Source organism: Artibeus jamaicensis, unplaced genomic scaffold (genome assembly GCF_021234435.1).
Source record: "Artibeus jamaicensis isolate MK-2021 breed Jamaican fruit bat unplaced genomic scaffold, CSHL_Jam_final contig_834, whole genome shotgun sequence".
Taxonomy (NCBI): domain Eukaryota; kingdom Metazoa; phylum Chordata; class Mammalia; order Chiroptera; family Phyllostomidae; genus Artibeus; species Artibeus jamaicensis.
This window is the reverse complement of record NW_026521981.1, coordinates 719,557-744,584: the sequence shown is the minus strand read 5'-3', so window position 1 is coordinate 744,584 and position 25,028 is coordinate 719,557. Positions and strand designations below refer to the sequence as shown.

At 37.2% G+C, this 25,028-nt stretch overlaps 1 protein-coding gene across 1 annotated transcript in view; it reads right to left on the bottom strand.

Moving 5' to 3' along the window:
• COG5 (component of oligomeric golgi complex 5) overlaps positions 1–25,028 on the bottom strand; it is a 347,306-nt gene that overhangs the window by 307,063 nt on the left and 15,215 nt on the right. Inside the window, exons 2-5 of the mRNA XM_037150482.2 lie at positions 22,704–22,843; positions 15,961–16,018; positions 10,795–10,849; positions 10,623–10,692 (exon numbers count right to left, since the gene is read on the bottom strand). Of these exons, the coding sequence (XP_037006377.2) occupies positions 10,623–10,692; positions 10,795–10,849; positions 15,961–16,018; positions 22,704–22,843 (323 nt within the window). The remainder of the gene's footprint in view (positions 1–10,622; positions 10,693–10,794; positions 10,850–15,960; positions 16,019–22,703; positions 22,844–25,028) is intronic.

Sequence of the window (25,028 nt, the reverse complement as noted above, 5' to 3'; positions counted from 1 at the left end):
CAGTGGATTGAGCACGGGCCTGTGAAGCAAAGGGTCACTGGTTCGATTCCCAGTAAGGGCACATGCCTGGATTGCAAGCCAGGTCCCCCATAGGGGCCTGTGAGAGGCAACCACACATTGATGTTTCTCTCCCTCTCTTTCTCCTTCCTTCCCCTCTCTCTAAAAACAAATAAAATATTTTTTTAAATATTCTTAAGCATACTTCTTTTCCTTTTCCCTTCCTTCCTCTCTTTCTTTATCATGATTTGACCAAATCCAACTTGATTGTCCCTATAGAGTAACATATTTTATAGTAGGAGTGTAGAAAATTAGGGCTAATATTTAATAACAATAATAAAAATAAAGTGTTTATCTTAAACACAAGCAATCCTGACATCTCATGCTTGCATAACCATAAAAAATAAAAACATCCATATAAGAAACTGTTGCAACTTTACAGAATCATAGTATTTTAGAGCTGGAGGAGAATTCACAAACCCAGTCTGAACTTTCATTGTAAAAAGACATTATAGCACTACCATACAACAAACATGATGATTATATGAGGTGAAGGATATGTTAACTAACCTTGTTTTGGTAATCATTTCACAATATATACACATATCAAATCATGAAGTTATACATCTTAAACTTTATAATGTTACATCTCAATTATATCTCAGTAAAGCTGGGAAAAAAGACACTAAAGTTTGTTTTACATCATGCAGCTAGAGTGATAAAAGCAGTCAGGGCTCTTTATCTGTACTTCACAAACCTAAATTTGTTATTTTTTTTTTTTACCTACAGAGAGCATCTTCACCTGTGTTACTCAGGATAGATAGTAAACCAAGGCAGGGAGAGAGAGGAAGACATCTCTCACCATTAATTCTGCAATCCTGAGCCTGGTCCAATAATATTGCCAGATGTTCTGAACATCACAAGCAAAACTATGATAGTGCAAGAGAAGGGAAGTCCTTGAAATTCTCTGTGTATTATCTCCACTAGCTTGGAAAGAAAGCCTTTGAAACTGTGTATTAATCCCAAAGTCTAGAGAGTGAAGGAGGAAAGGTTCCTAGAAGCTGGCTAAAGCATACAACCCCTTAACTCTAATAGTTGAGGCACTCGGATTAGGTAGGTGTCTGCTTGCAGCTTTGGTAAGTACATAAAAAACTCACCATCTTATTTCCATTATACCTGGGAAACACAGAAAAGCTGAGTGCCCACTTGCAGCCTTGTGTTCAAGTTTACTTCATTAATAAACTGGTGATCTCATTTCCACTATCTGTCTTTGTCTCTCTCCTGAATTCTTCTCTTGCAAGCAAGGCAAGAACCGAGGACGGGGGGCCCTGACTGGGGTCTCCCCGGTAACAATCTATACTTTGCCCTTCATCTGTACTTTATGAATCCAGATTTGTCTTTGATTTTTTTTTACCTACAGAAAACTCCTGAAAAACAGAAACAATATTTTCTACATTTTTACATATTCCACAACATCAAAAGCAAAAAACACTAACTTTACAGAAAGACATCCTGTTTTACAGTATGAACAGCACTACATACTGGCTATATGAACTTCACAATCATGATTTATTCACCCATAAAATGATGAGATATTTAACCTCTAAAATAATTATTATAAAGGTTAAATAATTTAGAACACATAATTTTTCTTACATTATAAACTCCTACATAAACATAAAAATTTTTTATCACTAATACCTAGGTAGGTGGCAAAAATAAATCGATTCTTAAAACTTACTGTCAAAAAGACTGTATTGAGCAAAGGAGAAAAGAAGAAGTAAATGATTCTGACATATTTAAGATCCAGAGTTAAATAAAAGCAGAGAGGTGATCTGAAATTAAATTTTACTTCATTTCTTAAAATTAAACAATAATCTATAATCAAAACAACATTCTATAATGCACATAGGACTAACATGCCTATACTCTTCATACATAAATATATTTTAAAGTTTACTAACCTAAAAGTTAATTTCCATCTATGCCCAAAATATAGAATTTTATAAAATTTCATTTTATTAAGGGCAAATTTGTAAACATATAGACATAATCATTTTTTGTTAGCAATACCATCCTTCAATGTTAGTCTATTTTTCAATGCTTTTAATTTATTTTTTTCCATCTCCATTTAACCCCCCATACCGTCTTCTACCCAACCTCCTTCCTCCGGCCCCCACAATCACCACACTGTTGTCAATGTCCATGAGTTCTTTCCCTTTTTTTTCTCTTTTGCTCAATCCCTCCACCCCCAACTCTCCCCCAAAGTGTAAACCTGCTCTCTAACTACAGCTCTGCTTTGATTTCGCTTGTTAGTTCAGTTTCTTTAGATTCCATGTATGAGTGAAATCATGTGGTATTTGGCTTTTTCCGACTGGCTTATTTCACTTGGCGTAATATTCTCAAGGTCCATACATACTGTCGCAAATACTAAAATTTTCTTCTTTTTTACTACCAAGTAATATTCATTTATGTAAATGTACCACAGCTATTTTATCAACTCATCTAACTGATGGACACTTGGGCGGCTTTCAAATCTTAGCTATTGTAAATAACCAAGATTTACATAAAGATTTAAATAACCAAGATGAACATAGAGGTGCATATATTCTTTCGAATTAGTGTTTTGGGGTTTCTTTGGATAAATTCCCAGAAGTGGAATTACTAGGTTATTAGATAGATCCATTTTTAAGTTTTTGAGGAACTCCGCACTGCTTTCCACAGTGGCGGCACCAGTCTGCATTCCCACCAGCAGTGTACTAGGGTTCCCTTTTCTCCACAATCTCACCAGCACTTGTTGTTCGCTGATTTATTGATGATGGCCATTCTGACAGGTATGAGGTCACATCTTATTGTGATTTTAATGTGCATTTCTTTGATGATTAGTGACATTAGCATTTTTTTCATTTCTATTGGCCATTTGTATGTCCTCTCTGGAGAAGTAGGATTTCACAAAAAAAAGAATTCCAATAAACTTAATCCTATAATAAAGTTATCCTAAAAAGCAACATTTAAATCCCAATTTAAGTTAGGACAGTATTTTAATGTATATATTTTTTAATTTTTTTATTGATTATGCTGTTACAGTTGTTCTATTCCCCCTTTATTCCCCTCTACCCTACCCCTCATCCCCACCATTACCCCCCCTTTAGTTTATGACCATGTGTCTCAAGTCCTTCAGATTCTATATTTCCCATGCTATTCTTGCCCCCCATCTATTTTCTATCTACTGTCTATGCTACTTATTTTCTGTACCTTCTCCCCCCTTCTCCTCCTCCCACTCCCCTGTTGCTAACCCTCCTTGAGATCTTCATTTCTATGTGTCCACTCCTGATCTAGCTGTCCTTTTAGTTTGCTTTTGTTTTAGGTGTGGTTGTTAATAACTGTGAGTTTGTTGTCCTTTCACTGTTCATGTTTCTTTAACTTCTTTTCCTTAGATAAGTCCCTTTAACATTTCATATAATAAGGGCTTGGTGATGATGAACTCCTTGAATTTGATCTTATCTGAGAAGCACTTTATCTGTCCTTCCATTCTAAATGAAAGTTTTGCTGGATAGAGCAATCTTGGTTGTAGGTCTTTGGATTTCATGACTTGGAATACCTCTTTCCAGCCCCTTCTTGCCTGTAAGGTCTCTTTTGAGAAATCTGCTGACAGTCTGATGGGGACTCCTTTGTAGGTGACTGTCCCCTTAGCTCTTGCTGCTTCTAGGATTCTCTCCTTCATTTTAATTTTGGCTAATGTAATTACGATGTGCCTTGGTGTGTTCCTTCTTGGGTCCAACTTCTTTGGTACTCTCTGAGCTTCCTGGATTTCCTGGAAGTCTATTTCTTTTGCCAGATTGGGGAAATTCTCCTTTATTATTTGTTCAAATAAGTTTTCCACTGGTGGCTGTGCCTTTCCCCCTTCTGGTACCCCTATAATTCGGATGTTGGAGCGTTTAAAGATGTCCTGGAGGTTCCTAAGACTCTCCTCATTTCTTTGAATTCTTGCTTCTTGACTCTTTTCTGTTTGGCCATTATTTGATTTCTTCTGCTCCACTCCATTGATTTGAGTCCCAGTTTCCTTTTCATTGCTATTGGTGTCCTGTGCAATTCCATTCATTTCAATTAGTTTCGCCTTCATATATTTGTCTAATTTGTGGCTATAATCAACCAGTTCTGTGAGGATCCTGATGACCAGTGTTTTAAACTGTGCGTCTGAGAGTTTTGCTATTTCTTCATCGCTTAGATCTATGGGCTCTGGGGCTTTGAGATCTTGTGACATTTTTGGTCTGTTTGTGCTCTTTAAGTGTGAGAAGCGGTGCCTTGGACTCCCAGGTCGCTGGGTTGTGACGCTGTATGTGGGGGCGTGGTCAGAGCAGGGAAATGGCGGCTCCCTCTGCTGTTTCTCACAGCTGGGTAGGAGCAGTGCCTTAGGTGGCTCACCTGGGCCAGGCCACTCAGAGTCGCTGGGTTATGACGCTGTATGTGGAGGTGGGGTCAGAGCAGGGAAATGGCAGCGCCCTCCACTACCGCTTGCCGTGGGGACCTGCCGGCCCGGTCCAACCGCCCACTCCCTCGCCTGTCCACCTGCGCACAAATGCGCGACCTCAGTCAACACGCAGCCCCGCTGCCCCGGTGTCTCCCCCGCGGTCGCTCGCCTGGTCGCTCGCTCGGTCGCTCACTAGGTTCGACCCTGTGCCTGGATTCCACGGGCCTGAGTGTGTCTGGCCGAGTCCTCCTGTGCAACCCTGCTCTGCCAGCCGCTGGTTTCACCCCTTACCGGTCAGGCTGAAGAATTTGTTGTTAACGGATTTCCGAAAAGTTCAATTTTCCGTGTTCTGGCTGTGTTTTCTGTTGCTAATATTTAGTTTTCTCTAATCTTCGTTGTGTGAGAAGGCACGGCACATCCACCTATGCCTCCATCTTGGCGGAAGTCCCCTTAATGTATATTTTTAACATTAAAGTAAAACTTAGCTTCCTAGAGAGAATCTTAAAATGCTCTGAGCACTTGCAGTGACCACACCCCCTTCTTCAGGAAAGTAGCTTGGGCCAGTCCTTGTGTATGGTTCCCCACATTTCAGGTCATATGATCTTGAGACCTCAGCCACCCTGGTTAGATCAGGGAAAGGAGGCTAGCTAAAAGGAAGCCATACAGATATCATCTTGCACAAGAACTGCCCAAAATCGTTATTGACAATCACTGCTCTGTTTAGAGAAGTGGTGTACAGACAAGGGCAGAAGCTGAGGTGGCAATAATCAGGAGTCATGAGACAGAAGCAAAGAGTGAGAAGAAACAATGAGCAAGTGAAATGGAGAATGAGGGGAAATTCATAGTGGTAGCAGGAAAAGCTGCAGATAAAGAGAAATGCAAAGATGCAGGAACTAAGGAACAGGAAAGGTTAAGGTACTGTTGTCGGCTAGGTGATGGTCCACCATCCAAATTTTTGGATGTTAAGACAGGTTCCTGTGCATCCTTGCTGCCCCATGTATTCTTTTCAATTGATTTTAGAGAGAGAGGAAAGGAGAGAGAGAGAAACAATGATTTGTTGGTCCAGTCATTATGCATTCATTGGTTGATTCCTTTATGTGCTCTAAGTGGGAATTAAACCCACTACCTTGCAGGATCAAGATAATGCTCTAACCAACTGAGCTACACAGCCAGGGCTTATACAATCTACTCTTAAGTGGTTATCCCTGAGATAATCTGAAAGTATCTCTTGTCATTTCAAAAACACTAAGACATTTGACTTCTGGCCAAGATGGAGGCATATGTAGACACACTGTGCCTCCTTGCACAACAAAAATATGGACAACAAAAATTTAGAAACAAAAAAACAGCCCTGGCTGGTGCAGCTCAGTGGATTGAGCGCAGGCCTGTGAAGCAGGTGATCGAGGTTCAATTCCCACTCAGGGCACATGCCTGGGTTGCAGGCCAAGTTCCCAGTAGGGGACACATGAGAGGCAACCACACATTGATGTTTCTCTCCCTCTCTTTCTCCTTCCCTTCCCCTCTCTCTGAAAATAAATAAATAAAATATTAAAAAAACAAGCAGTATTGACAAAATATTGAACTGTAGGGAAGTCCAACAACCAAGGAGTTACAATAGACACATTCATACAGACCAGTAAGAGGGGCGAATCAGGCATCTGGGCAGAGAAGGGTCCAGGCAAAAAAAAGCGGTGGCTTGCGGACTCTGGGCACACAACACAGTGGTGGGGACCCAGTGAGGCAGCAGCTGGCAGACCCCGGGCGCTTGGTAGCAGGAGGCGGACCCAGCGAGGTGGCAGATTTTGGAGGGGCACAGTGTGTAAGGCAGCTGGTGGAACAGGTGGTCCGACATTCATGCACAGATAAACCAGGTGAAACTAGGGAATGAGACGAACTTTGCAACCCAGGGCTCCAGCGCGAAAAAACAAAGCCTCAAAGCACCCATTGAAAAAACCTGTGGGGGTTGAGGTGCTGGGAGTGACTCCCAGCCTCACAGGAGAGTTTGCTGGAGAGATCCGCAGGGTCCCAGGACATACACAAACCCACTCACATGGAAAGCAGCACCAGAAGGGCCCAGTTTGCTTGGGGGAAACAGCAGAAGGGGCTGAAATGCAGCAGAGAATGGAGCAAGCACCACTGTTCCCTCTCAGACCCCTGCCCCACACATAGCATCACAACCCAGCAACTGGGTTGCCCCACCCTGCTGAACACCTAAAGCTCTGCATCTCACCATGTAACAAGCGCATTAACACACACACACACACGCACACACACATGGCCCAAGCAAAAGAGCAGATCAAAGCTCCACAACAAATACAACTAAGCAATGAAGAGATAGCCAACCTATCAGATGCACAGTTCAAAGCACTGGTGATCAGGATGCTCACAGAATTGGTTGAGTTTGGTTGCAAATTAGATTAAAAAATGAAGGACATACTAAGTGAAATAAAGGAAAGTGTACAGGGAACTAATAAAGATGGAAAGGAAACTGGGACTCAAATCAAAGGAGTGGACCAGAAGGAAGAAAGAAACATTCAACCAGAACAGAATGAACAAACAAGAATTCAAAAAAAATGAGGAGAGGCTTAGGAACCTCCAGGACATCTTTAAATGTTCCAACATCTGAATTATAGGGGTACCAGAAGGGGAAGAGGAAGAGCAACAAGTGGAAAAATTATTTGAACAAATAGTAAAAGAGAATTTCCCCAATCTGGCAAAGGAAATAGACTTCTAGGAAGCTCAGAGAGTCCCAAAGAAGTTGGATCCAAGGAGGTACACACCAAGGCACATCATAATTACATTACCCAAGATTAAAGAGGAGAAAATCTTAAAAGCAGCAAGACCAAAGGAGACAGTTACCTACAAAGAAGTGCCCATAAAACTGTCAGCTGATTTCTCAAAAGAGACCTTACAGGCAAGAAGGGGCTGGAAAGAGGTATTCCAAGTCATGAAATCCAAAGACCTACATCCAAGATTGCTCTATCCAGCAAAGCTTTCATTTAGAACTGAAGGGCAGATAAAGCGCTTCTCAGATAAGGTCAAGTTAAAGGAGTTCATCATCACCAAGCCCTTATTTTATGAAATGTTAAAGGGACTTATCCAACAAAAAGATAAAAAATATGAACTGTAAAGTGACGGCAAACTCACAGTTACTAACAACCACACCTAAAACAAAAACAAACTAAGCAAACAACTAGAACAGGAACAGAACCACAGAAATAGAGATCACATGGAGGTTTAGCAACAAGGGAGTGAGAGGAGGAGAGGGGGGAAGAGATACAGAGAGTAAGTAGTGTGGATGGTGGGTGGAATATAGATGGGGGGAGGGGGAAGTAGTGTGGGAGATGTGGAAGCTAAAGGACTTATGGGTATGACACACGGACATGAACTAAAGGGGGGGAATGTGGGTGGGAGAGGGTGTGCAGGGTGGAGGGGAATAAAAGGGGGAAGGTGGGACAACTGTAATAGCATAATCATTAAAATATATTTTAAAAAACAGTAAGACATCTAAACTTCTCAAAAGTTATACTTCTCAAGTTATTATAGGAGACATGTACAAGTACATTATTAAAAAGATTTTTTAATACCATGTATGTTTTTTGTTCAGTCACGTTACATTTTAGAAAAAATCTGTAACTGGGGCACAGAACAAGGAACAAATCATTTTATTCATTCCTTAAACATTTAATAAGTTTAAATGCCTGGCACATAACACTAATTAGGCTAGAGATTCAAATATTAACAATATGTTATCATAGTCCTCAAGGAGATCAGAATTATGGGAGAGTATGAGTAAGGGGAAAGCTATGTAGAAAGTACTGTAACGTAAGTATTTATGAAAAATTAACAGAACCACGAAATGAAAAAGACACACTCTGCTTTGCCAGAAGAAAGGGCAGCAAAGAATATCACAAACGAGATGACATATCACTTAGAATATGTTGAGTGACATTCTGAGAACATTCTGAGTTAGAGAAAAAAGAAAATGTGCAAAGCAATGAATGTGAGAATTTCTAGCACATTAAGTAATTGGTAGTTCAGTATGATTTTGCCCAGAATAAAAATTTTTTAAATGAGAAAAGGTAAATTTGATAAAAGCAAGAAGAGGCCACATAACAAAGCGGCATATATGCCATATTAACAACTTGAGATTTTGTTCTCTTTCTTGTTAAGAAAGTACTAATAATTTTATCAGGAGAATAAAATATCTGATGTTTGTTTTATAAAAAAGATGACACATGTAAGCTTCCTATTTTCAGTAATGGTAGAGTAAGTTATTACCTTATCACTGAAAACTAAAAAGCAAATCTGCTTGTAATCTGAGCACACCTGCTAACCCTGAAAACCAGAACCCACATTTTGATTGCCTCTGAGGCAAAATGAAGCAAAAGAGTTAAAGTTAATTAAATTATACTTAGTGCTGTCCTTGCACTGGTAATGACTTTTGATGCCACAAAGAAACAATCAAATCCTCTCAGAAGGATGCTAATATTCTAAAAAAAATAACTTTTCAAATAAATAGTGTAGGGCATAGCAAAAGATAACCAGGCACCCAGGGAAACTGAACTCTCTTAGATAGAAGCAGCAAACACTACAAATACAAACATACCCACAAGACTACAAATACTTTCCCTACCAGAGTATGCAATAGAACACCTCATCAGAACATATCAAAGAATGAAAAGTCAAGGAACAAGAAATAAAACAGGTTATACAGCAGTTTAGGAAAATAAAAACAGAGCTTCTAAGAATAAAACATACAATAATCAAAATTTAGCAAAATAATAATATATAGACTAGTTTGACTAAGAATGAAATGGAAAACTAACCAAAAAAAAACACCACAGAGAATAGCATGAAAAGACAAAAACAAGTAAAATAAGGAAGATAAAGAGAGAATGTTGAGCATATATTTATTCAGAATCTAAAGACAAAAAAGACAGAATGATGCCTATTTGAAGAATCATGGCTGAGAAATAATAAAAGGGATAAATTCACAGATGGAAGAAGAAAAACAAATTGAACATGAAATGATTAAAAAAAAAAAAAATTCTGAAACTGAAGGGAATCAAAAGAAGAGGAAATCCTGAAAGCCAGAGGAAAACTACAAATTACCTTCAAAAGACCTGGTCAGAATAACAGCTTCTCGATAACTAAATTGGAAGCCACAACACAGTGGAATACCTTCCAAGCCTAGAAAGTAACTAAAGGAAGAGAATAAGGGAGGAAGGAAGGGGAGCCAGTAAATAATGTACCTTAAAAATTAGCAAAAGATTTGAATAGACATTTCTCCAGAGATAATATATAAATGGTCAACAGGCACAATAAAAGATGCCGATTATCATTAGTCATTGGGGAAATTCAAATCAAAATGTTGAAATGCTACTTCATATCCCAAAGGATGGCTATATTTTTTTAAAGTGTTTGCAAGAAATAAAGTAACTGAAACTTTCATATACTGCTAATAAGAAAACTGTTTGGTATTCCTCAAAATGTTTTTTCCCACTTTATTAAGATAAGTTTAAGACATCTGTGGGTTTTTTATTGTTGTTCAATTATGGTTGTCCCACATTCTTCCCCATTGCTCTCCCCCACACTGCCCACCCCGCTGGCTCCCCCAGTCAATCCCCACCCAGTTGTATAAATGCTAGGTTTCTTTCTGATCTCTAATAAAAGAAATAATTTTGAATTCTAAAATGTCAGTCACCGGGCCCTGACTGGTGCAGCTCAGAGGGTCTGACACTGCCTTGCAAACCGGAAGATTGCTGGTTTGGTTCCAGGTCAGAGCTCATGCCTGGATTGTGGGCCAGGTCTTGGTTGGGCATGCGCAGGAGGCAGCCATTGATGTTTCTCTCACATATCAATGCTTCTCTTCTTCTCTTTCTCCCACCCTTCCACTCTCTAAAAAATTTTAATTAATTTTTAAAAAAATCTTTTTAAAACAGTAAATAAGTATATACTGCAATAACAAGAGTGAGAATAATTCAATGAAATGGTAGTTTTGATTTGTATTTTTTTAACTTCATATCTTATTTTAAAGCCCTGTAGTATCTCCCCCTTTTGTCTTATTTTCTCAGAATTAATTCACTTGAAATTTGTCCATTTATAAAAATAAGGTGAACAAAGTATAAAGAAATGAAAAGTGAGAGCCTACCTGAAGTCTTGCTAATTGTGCAGTACGGGCTACTATTTTATTATATGGCTCAACAATTTTTGTTTTCATCCTAAAAGAAAAATAAAGAGAGGAATCATGGTAAAATAATCTTCAAAACATAGACAGATGACAATCTTCCCACTCCATTTATTTACAAAGTGAACAACAGTACCTATCAACAGCTCCCTGTAACGCCCCGATTCTTGTCTGCATCATCTGAAGAACACCTAGGAAAATATGACAACTTACATTACTTTACAAATTTACAATGGCTCAAATTCAGTAAAAATTTAAATTAAATAGATACGTATACACACACATATATATCCATATATATAGAAAATTTCAGGCCTTGGCTGGATAGCTCAGTTGGAGCATCGCCATGATACGCCAAAATTGCAGGTTTGATCGCCTGGTCAGAGCACATACAACCAATGAATGCATAAATAAGTGAAACAACAAATCAATCTCTCTCTCTCTCTCTCTCTCTCTCTTTCTCTCTGTCTCTCTCTGTCTCCCCTTTTTCTCCCTCTTACAAATCAATAAAAAAATTTTTTAATGTCAAGCTTTTTCACCACCATCGTAACCTGAGTAACCAATATCTTTTACCTGCACTATTATAAAAGCCTCTATCTGCCCTGGCTGGTGTAGCTCAGTGGATTGAGTGTGGGCCTGCGAACCAAAAGATCACGATTCAATTCCCAATCAGGGCACATGCCTGGGTTGCAGGCCAGTTCCCAGCAGGGGACGCATGAGAGGCAACCATACATTGATGTTTCTCTCCCTCTCTCCTTCCCTTTCCCCTCTAAAGATAAATAAATAAAATCAAATAAAAAATAAAAGCCTCTATCTCCCCCTCCAATCCCTGGTCCACGAAAGTCTGACAAGAAATGAGGAGTGACTGCTTAATGGGTATAGAGTTTCCATTTGGAGTGATGAAAAACTTCTCCGCCACAGTGATACTAGTCCAACACTGTAAATGTAATGTATTTTTCAGACTATAAGACGCACCTTTCCTTCAAATTTGGGAGGAAAGGAGGAGGATCTTATAGTCCAAATGTAGCTTACCTAGCTTGCTGTAGGGGGGTGAGGGTGGGCAGCGGTAGAGTGGTGTCACAGGCTATTAAATATTTTACCATATTTTTTGCTTAAAATTTTTTTTCCTATTTTCCTCCTCTAAAACATAGGTGTGTCTTATAGTCCTAAAAATACAGTAATTAATGCCACCAAATTATATACTTTAAAATGGATAAAATGGTAAATTTCATGTTAATATGTACTGTGCTATAATTACAAAAAAGAAGCCTCAATGATCTTTAAAAATGCAAATTGTACTAAGACATTCCTGTGCTACAACCCTTCCACAGTCTCCCCTTCACTCCTATGTTACAACTAAAGTCCACAGCTTGGTCTACAAGACTCGACATGCTCTGGAAATGGTGTACTCGCTACCTGGTATTGTCTCTCCAAACTTCTACCCTACCACCAGGCTCCAAGTGGATAATTTACTATCTGTTCAAGCCTTGACTTATCATGAACAATTACTAACAGGTCACTCAACTAATTTGTATTCTCTTGTTATTTTCTTCAGCAGCATATTTCCCTCATGGCACTAATTACATTAGGTAATTATATATGTATTTGTATATATGTTTAATGTTTTACTGTCTTACTAGCCTATAAATTCCTGGTGATTAGGCAGTCTTTTTCTTTCACAATTATATGACCAGAACCTAACTCAAACTACTTCCCATAGCAAGTAGTCAGTGAGTATTTAAGTTTATTATATGCTAGATAAATAAATAGGGACAGCAAGGGTATTATTGCTTTTAATGTCCATGTATACAACATGATAAATACTTTTTACAAAATTGTAAAATACTTTCAGAAAGATAGATCTTTACCATTTATAGGCCTAAAAAATAGACTTTTCAATATTACAAATTTAATTATTTTGAACTTCATTCTTTAAAACTCAGCTTTTATATTTAACTGGCATAGCTATATAGTTTTGTAACATAGTATTCTAAATAAATTTAAGTATAGAATGTTGTCATATATTAGATGAAGTAATAATAGAACTAATAAACATTCCTATCAGTATACAAATATGCACGCTTTCACATGGCTCCATCCAACAGAATCCTCTTTGGCCCCAGGGACTCCTGTTTTTCTGCTGGCTTTATGACTCTTTAACCTGAAACCTCCAAGATTGAACTGCCCTTACCTGATATCATTACTGCCATACAGCTTACTCTCTCCTAAGTCAATCTCCATAGGTTTTTCATACATACTCCATCAAGACGGATCTTATCAAGGTCACCAGGAACCTCCAAGATGCCAAAGTCCATTGTCAGTTCCGTCTTTTATCTTGTTCAAAATCTCAGAAATTCATCACACATTTAAAACCCTCCTTCTCTAAAACATTTTTTTCCTCTGGGCTTTGAAGTCTTCACACCCCCTGGACTTCCTCCTACCTCATTATTTGTTCCTACTCCTTTTCTGTTAGATCTCTACATGCTGGAGTACTCCAAAATTTGATCCTCAGCTATCTTCTGTTCTCTATCATAATACAATCTTTCTTAGAGATTTCATTCAGTCGCACTGTTTTAAATACCATCTGTTCAATAAAATACTTATTTTATACATACAGTATGTTTATGCACACATGTGCATATATCTGTGGAGATTTTTTCTGCCTATGTGTACACACCCACGCGCGCGCGTGCACAAATCTTTAACCCTGAACTCTAATTGCAAATTTAAGACACCCAAGACAACTTCTGCTCCACACTGGCCCATCAAAATCATAATCTCTTCCAGCCTAACACACCTCAGTTACTCACAGTTATTCATATCATCATCTATCCAATTCTCCAGACTAAAATCTTAGGAATCACTCCTGGTGACTTTTTTCCCTTGGCCTTTTTATTTCCCATCAACACACCCTATCAGCTCTGTCTGCACTTCAATCCATCCATTTTTTCCTCTCTCTCCTTACATCCACCACTCTAATCAACTTGTACTACTCTAATAACTTCTAAATTGGTACCAAGGATTTTACTCTTGCCTTCTTATAGAACCACCAAATAAATAAAACTTTGAAGAGCACTAATCTTATCACATAATAAAATCCTCCAATAGTTTACCATGCATTTAGAAAGAAAATCAAAATTTCTTCCAAGAATCTCATCTACAGTTCTCTCCCTCATTCACTAAACTCCAGTCATACTGTATTTCTTTCTGCCCCTCAACTTGCCAAGCTAATACTGCCTTCCCATTTATTGGTCCCTCAGCTTCTCTTCAGATCTTTATGTGGTAGCTCTTCCTCATCATTCACATCTCAACTCAAATGTCCTCTTCTCAAAACAGCCTCCACTGACCATCCATCCTAGCTAGTAAAGGACCACCCCTGCTCCACCCCATCATCCATTTTATCTTCTCTGTAGAATTCTGCAAATAACTGAGGTTTCCTATCTATATATTTTCTGCTCTATTTCCCCACCTACTACATAAGTTCCACAGAAAAAGTAACTTCATCTATTATTCGCAGGTGTCTGATACCTAACAAGTTCTCAATTGCTATTTGATTGAGTGAATGAATGAGAATTATCTCTTTTTATAAAACAGAGCTAATTAAATATTCCATGAAAACAGGGACTCTACTATCACAGCTGCCTGGAACCAAGCAAATCCTCAATTAATACTGAAAATTATTAAATTCTCAATATTAATTAATAAACAAAAATAAATAGGATGCAATTTTTAATAAAATAGGCTTGATAACGATACCTCCAAGTACTTATATGACAAAATTTTAAGTACATAAGAAAAAAGCAGATGAAGTACAAGTTGGGAAACACACCTTTTCCAATATATATCACACTTTTCAACATCTCAAAATAATATCCTAAAAGGGGTTAGAAATATAAATCATGCTAAAATACTAACCAATTCATACTTTGACTTTTTATGTTCAAATAATCTGGAGATTATTCTTAGACTAGCACAGGAATTCAGAGAAACCAGCCTTTGTACTCTATACAACCATCCAACAAATAGCTACTCTTACTCAATACAACAGAATATTTTAAATATTATAATCAGTGAACAGCATTCTAGGAAAAACGAGCACATTATAGAACTAAATACATATAAGAAAACAACAATGAGAAGCATTTCTGTTGTGATGATTCGTATATACATTGGTACATATGTACATTGATATACACTCAGAATCAATGCTCTACCACGCCATCCTTATGGCACAAATGATATAATTTATCATTTGTTTAAAAAAATTACTGTTGAAACAGGTTATTTACTTGCTTCCAGAAACACATAAAAAAAAGATTTAAAATATAATTAATTTCCAGTAGTACGTCAGTACTTAGAGCCTCTAATTTTTCCAAGAACATAGTCTGATACACATCCTAAATATTAAAATGCCAGTCAAACTATTATATCTGAAAATACTAAGTTACTCATCAAGATGTCTTAGAAACAGAGTACATGCTGCGAATAATGCCTTTGAGTGCATAAGAAACAGTGGGGGAGCGTTAACGAATATTGCATTACAAAAAGCAATATCCTTCCTCCTTAAGACTTTCAACAACACAGAAAAATATCACTCAGCTTTCCTTTGACATGCAATGATTAATAACAATAATCAAAACAGAATAAAGTAAAACACGATATTAACATTCTGTACCTATGAGATATGGTTTAATCAAAATGGAACAAAAAGTTCGTAAAAGTTAGTCAAACAAAAATAAGAGGATTCATAAAATTAAAAATCCAATTTATTTTTATCCTATACTTTCATTGAGAAGTGTTTCAAAGAAAGCTAAAAATAATGAAAAATACCAGCTTACTTCCACAACTACCCATTCCGGTGTTGTTGATGTTTTAGTTGTTTTAATTAACCGACAGTTATAGAAATACTAAAGGCATGCCAGGAATGGTTCAGAGCATTTTGCTAACTCATTTAATTCTATGAATAGCACCATGTTAGTACATATTAATATTCCTCTCCTTTATAGATAAAACTGACACAGAAACATTAAAAGTCACACATCTAGTAAGTGGCAAAGCAAGGCCCTGAACCCAGATTTAGCCCAGGGATCAGCAAAGGTTTATTAAAGATTTGTTGGAACATAGCCACACACATTCATTTACATATTTTGTCTGCTTTCACTCTGCAGTGGCAGTTAAGCAGCTGCCAACAGAGACAGTATGGCCTACAAAGTCTAAAATAATGACCATTGACCTTAATAGGAAAAGTTTGCCAATCCCTGGTCTAGCCCTATATAACCTGTAATAGTGTATGGAGATATACCTTCCAAAGACTCAATCCCAGTTGCTTGTGCCAGTAAATCTTCATGTCTTGCCACAACCTGGAAATCAAAAATGAATAATCAGCACATGCTCTAAGTATAAGATTTTTTTCTTTGTAACCATAGGTAGAACTGAAGATCTCTCTCCATATAGGAAGGAAACAAATACTGTCATGAAAAAAAATAAAATGCAGGTTACAAAAGTGTTTTTGAGATGAGTTACTAGCAGGAACACACACTTACAGTTCAACATAAAGCCAAAGCAGCAACAACAAGAGCCTTCTCACTAGTCCCTTGCTTTCATAGTGGGATGTGCAGATGGAGTTGTGCCAAAACTGAAAAATAAAAAACAGCTAATTCTTGCCCTGCTATATACACATTCCCTTTAAAGAATATTTTCAAACATCAGATTCTCTTAGCTCTTGAACTTAATTCAACATCACCAAGACCACATTCCAATCTGGAAAGAGAAAGTCGAGTCAGTGCCCACATCTCTGAATATTTCTCTGCTTCTAGTTTCCCAGGCACAGCAAATCCTCTTCCCTGCAGAAGGCTGATATTTTTGTGAAAATTAGGGCTGTGTGAATGATCATTATTAAAAAACAAAAAAGGTTAAGAGTTCAAGACCACATGCAAAAGATTCCTAGAAACATAAAGAAAGCATGCAAATCTTTAGAATACAACAGTTCTTATCATTTTGTACCCTTTGCTCCAATAAATAAGAAGTTTCCTGTCAAAGCTGTATACTAGAGCTCTGAATCAGCAAGGATTCATTCACTGGAACTCCTGTACCCTCCATTTAGTCCTGTTTCAGATACGATGTTATTCTGTGAAGTCCCTTTCTATCATGTGCATCTAAAATAAGTGTTACTTTTGGTCTCTTATATCTCTTATCCTTAAGATCGTCAGAAGATGTCTAAATTTTCCCCAGAGCACTGATATAGTCACCAATGTGTCCATTCTAACAAGACTAACTTTCTTTTAATCCTCCATTCCTTCTTTGTCCCTTATGATAAATACTTTGGAAAGGTTGAAAAGTCTAAAACTACACTTTCCTAGATACTCCTGTAGCCAAGTAAATGAATTTCCAAGAGATGTGGAAGACAAACAGAAGGGAAAGCTATCTTCCTGTTACTGTTTCAGGTAGTAAGCAAGGCCCTGAAACCTGAGGATTAAAAAAAAAGACTGAGATAGCTGGTTATTCCAGAGTTTAATTCTCAGGTATTTAGAAGCACAGTTTTAGCCATGCTGTGGAAGGCAACCCCAGGAGCTTCTGGGCCTCTGTGCTGCATTTACTGCAGATCCTTCCACTCAGTCCACTTGCTGTCATCCAACAATTACATGAGCACACAATTCTCTGTATTAAATATCTTCCTGCTTTAAATACTCAAAGCAGATTATATTTCCTAACTAAACTGCAACATTCCTCCGTATATCTTTTCTAATCATAATCACTGCAATTATTACCCCAATTTTTTCCTGGAGAAAACAATTGTAGCAGGTTCAGATCTTATACTAGGACTCAGACTTTTTTCCCCTCACATACAAAACTACTGTAGGTATAACTTGTCCCCTTTAAGAGATGTAAACACATTTTTTGCAGTTCTATTTTTAATTTTTATTTATTTTTTTATTCTTCAATTATACTTTACATTCAGTATTATTCTGTATTAGTTTTAGGTGTACAGTATAGTAGTTACACAATCACATACTTTACAAAATGTTCCCCCAATATACCAAGTACTCACAAGATGTTAACTAAATATAAAGTTTTTACTCATTCCTGCAGAAAAGGCATTGCATGCAAGAAATAAGGAAAATACACACCATAAAAGGGAAGAAAGAATTTCAGGTGGTTCTTGCAAAAAGCAACCTCCTGCAATCCGTAGGCAGAATTAAGTGCATTCCTTCCTGCTTGCATAAAAACTCTGTAGCATTCTATTTAAAATAGGCATCACTTGGCTGTCATTATTTCTGATGTATCTGCCACTGGTCTGTGAGTCCTTGGGGAGCCAGAAAAATGTATTCATTTTTCTATCCCACAACCTGACAATTAAAGTGTGTTATAAATGTTTGTCAATGAACTCTAATTATACTATAATCAGAATATTAAAGTGACCTTTGAAGTTATTCTAGTCCTAACTAAGCAATTCTTTTAATTGATAAAGAAAATAAGACATAAATATGTACACAAATATGTCTCATGACAGAATAGTTCTGGGGTTCCTGGGAAACAGTCCATTTATTCAAAAATTTTTTCATTCATTTAAATATTTATTAAGTACCTACACAGACAAAAGGCAACACTAATAAGTATACCATCAAACCACCTGATAAAAACTATAGAATTGATTATGAACAATTATATGCCAACAAACTGAACAATCTGGAAGACATAAATAAATTACTAGAAATATATACATACAATCTTCCAAAACTGAATCAAGAAGCAGAAAATCTGAACGGGCCATTACAACCAACAAAATTGAAGCAGTAATCAAAAGACTTCCGGCAAACAAAAGTTCTGGACCAGATGGCTTCACCAGTGAATTTTGCCAAACATTCAATGAAGAATTGATACCCATCCTTTTCAAACTATTCCAAAAAATTCAGAAGAAGGGAAGATTCCCAAGCTCTGTTCAAAATACCAACAGTATTCTAATTCCCAAAACAGAGAAATACACTACAAAGAAAGAAAATTAAAGGCTAATATCTTTGATAAACACAGATGCAACAAAATACTAGCAAATCGTATCCAGCATTACATTAAAAAGATCAAACACAATGAGCAAGTGGGACTTATTCCTGGGATGCAAGGTTGGTAGCATATCTGCAAATCATAAACATGTAGTGTATGATACATATGTAGGTATCATAAACATGATATACTACATCAACAAAATGAAGCTAAAAATCATATGATCACATTCATAAATGCACAAAAACACTTGACAAAATCCAGCACCCATTTATGAAAAACCTCTGAACAGAGTTGGAATAAACAGACTTCAACATAATAAAGGCCATATTTGAAAAACCACAGCCAACACCATACTCAATGAACAAAAACCAAAAGTGCTTCCCTTAGGGATGTCCATTTTCACCACTCTTATTCAATGTGGTCTTAGAAATCTGAACCACAGCAATCACACAAGAAGAAATAAAAGGCATCACAATTGGAAAAGTAAAACTGTCATTTGCAGATGACATCAATATCCCTAAAGATTTTACCAAAATACTACAAAACCTGAGCAATGAATTCAGTAAAGTAGCAGGATACGAAATTAATATTCAGAAATCAGTTGTATTTTTATACACTAATAATAAACTATCAGAAAGATAAACTAAGAAAAGAATCCCATTTACAATTGCACCCGAAAAATCAGGTCCCAGCCCTGGCTAGCATAGCTCAGTGGATTGAGCACAAGCTGGAGAACCAAAAGGTCACTGGCTCAATTCCCAGTCAGGGCACATGCCCGGGTTGTGGTCCCATCCCCAGTAAAGCACATGAGAGGCGACCACACATTGATATTTCTTTCCCTCTCTTTCTCCTTCCCTTCCCCTCTCTCTAAAAATAAATAAAAACAATCTTTAAAACAAAATAAGGTCCCTAGAAATGAATTTAACTATAGAGGGAAAAGATCTATATTCGGAAACGTATAAGGTACTAAAGAAACTAAACAAGAAACAATAAGTGAAAACATGAGTTCTGTCCAGAAAAAGTCCAGCCATTGTTAATATAATGAAAACAGCTTGTGAAACATCAATGTAACCTGGTACTCATGGAGAGTGGACTGGAGTGTGCATGCATGAACAATGACAACCTCACTGTGCTAATCAGTGGGGGTGGTAGACACAGTTGAGCAACTATATGTACTGTGTAGCCGTCACATTCAAAATGACTGAATGAGTAGAACAATGAATCTGCACCAAATTTTGCATTAAGCTTGAATATTCCGCCATAGAAAGTATTCGGATGGTTCAGAGGGCCCCAATTATGGGCAACTGGTGATCATGTAGCTTCATCAAGACAAAGTACCTGCTCATGCATCATCACATCACATGCAGTTTTTTGGCAAAACATCAAATCACCCAGGTAACTCAGCTCCACTACAGCCTACATTTGGCACCCTGCGAATTCTGGCTTTTCCCAAAACTAAAATCACCTTTGAAAGGGAAGAGATTTCAGGCCTTGGATGAGACTGCGTAAAATACGACGGGGCAGCGGATGGCAACTGGGAGAACTGTGTGAGGGCCCAAGGTGCCTACTTTGAAGGGGATTGATGCATTATTGTCCTATGTACAATGTTTCTTGCATTTTGTATCTTCTTCAATAAATATCTCTATTTTTCATATTGCATGGCTGGATACCTTCTGGACAGACCTCACATACTGTGTTCTTGAAAAGGAAGAATTAAGATCATTAAAATGTCCACAGTACCCAAAGCAATCTATAGATTCAACACAATTCCTACCAAAATATCAATAGCATTTTCACAAAGCTAGAATATTTCAAAAATGTATATGAAACAATTATTTAAAAAGATCCCCAAAGCCTCAGCAATCTGGAGGGGGAAAAAAAACAAAGTTGGAAGTATCACAATACTTGGTATCAAACTATACTACAAAGCCATAGTATTCAAAATAGCATGGTACTGGCATAAAAACAGACATTTCTATTTATGAAATAAAATAGAGAGCCTACAAATTAACCCACACCTTTACAGCCAATTAATATTTGACAAAGAAGATAAGAACACACAACAGGGTAAAGACAGTTTATTCAATAAATGCTACTGGGAAAATTGGACAGACACATGCAAAAAAGATGAAACTAGACCACTTTCTTACAACATACACAAGAATAAACTCAAAATCAATAAAAGGCTTAAATATAACACTTGAACACATAAAAACCCTAGAAGTAAATATAGGTAGTTAAATCTCAGAAATTTCTTGCAGCAATATATTTTGCTGATATTATCTCCTCAGGGAAGGGAAACAAAAGAAAAAAATAAATGAATGGGACTACATCAAACTAAACAGTTTTTTCACAGCTAAGGAAGCCATCAATGAACAGAAAAGACAATCTACTGAATGGAAGAACATACTGGCCAACGATACATTTGATAAAGGGTTAATATCCAAGATTTATAAAGATTGAGACAACTTAATACCAGAAAGACAAACATTCCAGTTAAAAAGTGGGCAGAATACCTGAACAGATACTTCTTTAAGGAAGACATACAAATGGCCAATAAACATATGAAAAGTTGTTCATATGCTTACTAATGAGAAATCACTAATCAGAGAAATGCAAACCAAAACCACAACGAGATACCACCTCACACCTGCCAGAAGGGATATCTTCAATAAATAAACAGCAAGTGTTGTCAAGGATGTGGAGAAAAGGGAACTCTAGTGCACAGTTGGTGGGAATGCAGACTAATACACCACTATGGAAACAGTGCAAAGTTTCTTCAAAAATTAGAAATGGAATTGCCTTACGACCATCAATTCCATTCTGGAAATATATCTGAAGAAACCAAAAATACTAATTAAAAAGAACATATGCACCCTTACGTTCATTGCAGCATTATTTACTAGAGCCAAGATATGGAAGCACACCAAGTGCCCCTAAGTAGTTCAGTGGATAAAAAAGCTGTGGTATATTTACACAATGTAATAATACACAGTCATAAAAAAGAGGGAAATCTTACATTTTGCAACAGCATGGATGGACAGAGGGTATTATGCTAAGTGAAATAAGCCAGAGAAAAACAAATATCATGATGTCACTCACTTATACGAGGAATCTAATGAAAAAACAGACAAAATAGAAACAGACTCATAATACAGAAGTCATATTGACAGGTGTCAGAAGGAAGGGGAGATTTGGGGGGGTCAGGTGAATAAGGTCAAGGGTTTTAAGCAGTACAAACTGTTAGTTACAGAATAGCCACAGAGATGTAGATTATAGCATAGAGAATATGGTCAATATCAAGATAAATATATGTATGTGCCCAAGTGGATATTTGAAGTAGAACAGGGGATCACTCTGTAAAGCACATAATTTTCTAACCACTTTGCTGTATATCTGAAACTAATAGAATATAATACTGAATATAAATTATAGTTAAAATTAAAAATAATTTTAAAAATTATATAAATGTAGAGAAAGGAACCCTCAAGATTTTCTACTATAATCTTCTCTTCCTTATTCACTCTAACCCACTTGATAATTTTTTTAAGCAAGACTCAAAGGCACAAAAAGGTATAAATGGCAACAGCAGAGCTGAGATTAGGACCTATCTCCTAACTCCCTCTACTGTGTTCTACCCACCACAAATTTATCAACTTTCCATATTTTGTGCTCATAAAGTGTGATCTGCCCATGTGAACATCACAATTTTTCTTATTTACAACTTCAAAATTCCATTTTCTATTATCTTTATCAAAGTCATCTTATTCTTTGCCCATCTATATTCATTGTACATCAATTAAGATGGTAAAAACAAAGTATGAAAAATAGATTTTCAACAGATGAACATATTAGTTTGTCAACTAACGAAAAGTGCATTACAAAAACCTTTTCAAAAGCATACTTTAAAAAATAAGCCACATTTCTACGTTATACATTTGTTTATGTAAATATACATTTAGATTAAATAATAAAAGGATTATCAAAATGATAAATTATCCCTTTAAGCTGAATAAGCTGTGTGATCCAGAAGATCAGAATTACCTGTAGGTGTAGTTCTTTATCCAACTGACTGATTCCTTGGGCAAGTTTTGCTAGTTGTTCAGCAATTACAGCTTGATGAATAGATTGGGAAGTATAAGCCCTTACATCAAAGTCTTCATTTAAAAAATCACTATAACAGTCTGGAGAAAATATAAGGAAAAGTCTTTATTTATTAATTACACTGTACTAAACCACAGATATTAAACAACAGAATTACAATCATAGTTAACATATTCCAAGGTCTTTCTATATACCAAAAATTGTTGTAAATACTTTCTGTTGCAAATGAGAAGAGGAGGCAACATCAGAAGACAGTGGTAATACTCACTGAGAGCTTATGATACACCAGGCTAATCTGGTACATCTAAGCACTTTATTGATCTAAGCACTTTACAAGTATTAACTCATTCAATCCTCACATAACCCTGTTGGACTATTATTTTCCCTACTTCACAGATGAAAAGGCAGGTACACACAGGGCAACTTGTCCAACATGAAATTTGAACCCAGGTAATCCAGGTTTGGAGCCCACATTCTGAACCACTATGCTACACTACTAAAAACTAACTTTTGTCAGTGAGTCAAAAAATATAGCTACTGAGTAAAAGATTAAAAATTAACTATTCACCATAACCTTTAACACACACACACTTCATATAACAAAAAAAAACAAGGTCACTGATGATGATAAGAGGAAAGTTGACTATACTTGATTTATGACCTCTGCTATCTCTAGATCAATACATGAAAATTGTTACTATACAGTGGCTCTGGAACTTTTTAATAGATTATGTTAGGACAGTTGTCTCAATTTTCCCCTCCCTTGCCCCATCCTTTACTCAGAGCCCCCATACTCCCTCTGGCAATCCCCCCTCCTTTGTTTACATGCATGGATCATATAAATAAGTTCTTTGGCAACTCCATTTTCTATACTTACTCCTAACAACACCCTGCTTATCTGTAACTACCAATTTGTATTCTTAATCCCTTCACCTTTTCCCCATCCCCCAGATCCCAAACCACACAGCCACTATCCCAGTGTTCTCCATATTTATGATTCTATTTCTGTTCTGCTTGACTGTTCAGTTTGTTTTTTAGAATCAATTGCTGACAGTTACATATTTATCACCACGTTAATCCTCATCTTCTTCTTTTTAAATAAGTTTTATCTTCTTTTTCTTAAATAAGTCCCTTCATACTTCATATAATAAGGGCTTGGTGATGATGAACTCCTTTAGTTTTACCTTGTCTAGGAAGCACTATATGTGCCCTTCCATTCTAAATAGCTTTGCTACATAGAGTAACCTATGTTGTAGGTCCTTGCATTTCATGACTTGGAATACTTCTTGCCAATCCCTTCTAGCCTGTAAGGTTTCTTTTGAGAAATCACCTGACAGTCTTACCAGAAGTCCGGTGTAGATAAACAATTGCTTTTCTCTTGCTGATTTTAAGATTCTATCTTACTTCCAGCCAAGATGGAGGCATAAGTAGATACACTTTGGCTCCTCACAAAACCAAAAGAAGGACTACAACAAATTTAAAAATGAAAAATAACCGGAACTGCCAGAAATCAAACTGTATTGAAGTCTGATAACCAAAGAGGTAAAGAAGAAACATTCATTCAGACTAATAGGAGGGGTGGAGACAGGCAGCCAGGGTGGAGAAGACACGTGTCAAGGGGTAGACTGGGCAGTCCCACATTTCCATGAGGATACACTAGGAGGAACAACTGGGGAACAAGACAGACCACGCAACCCAGGGTTTCAGTGCACAGAAATAAAGCCTAAAAACCTCTGGGAGTTGCGGCAGCAGGAGGAAATCCCAGCCCCACAGGAGATTTGTTGGAGAGACCCACATGGTCCTTGAACATACACTAGCCCACCTGCCCAGGAAACAGCACCAGAAAGACCCAATTTGCTTGTGGGTAGCAGGGGAAGTGACTGAAGCTGGCCAAGAGCTGAGCAAGCAGCACTGTTCTCCCTCAGACCCCTTACCCATATAGCACCACAATACAGTGATGTGGATTGCCCCACCCTAACAAATACCTAAGGCTCCAGCCCTTACAACGTTAATAGCTACACTGAGACAAAAAAAAAAAAATATGGACCAAATGAAAGAACAGATCAAAGCTCCAAAAATAGAAGTAAGCAATGGAGAGACAAACAACCTATAAGGTGCAGAGCTCAAAACACTAGTAATCAGGATGCTCACAGAAATGGTTGAGTATGGTCACAAACTAGAGGAAAAAGTGAAGGCTATGTGAAGTGAAATAAAAAAAATATACAGGGAACCAACAGTGAAGGGAAAGAAAGCAGGACCCAAATC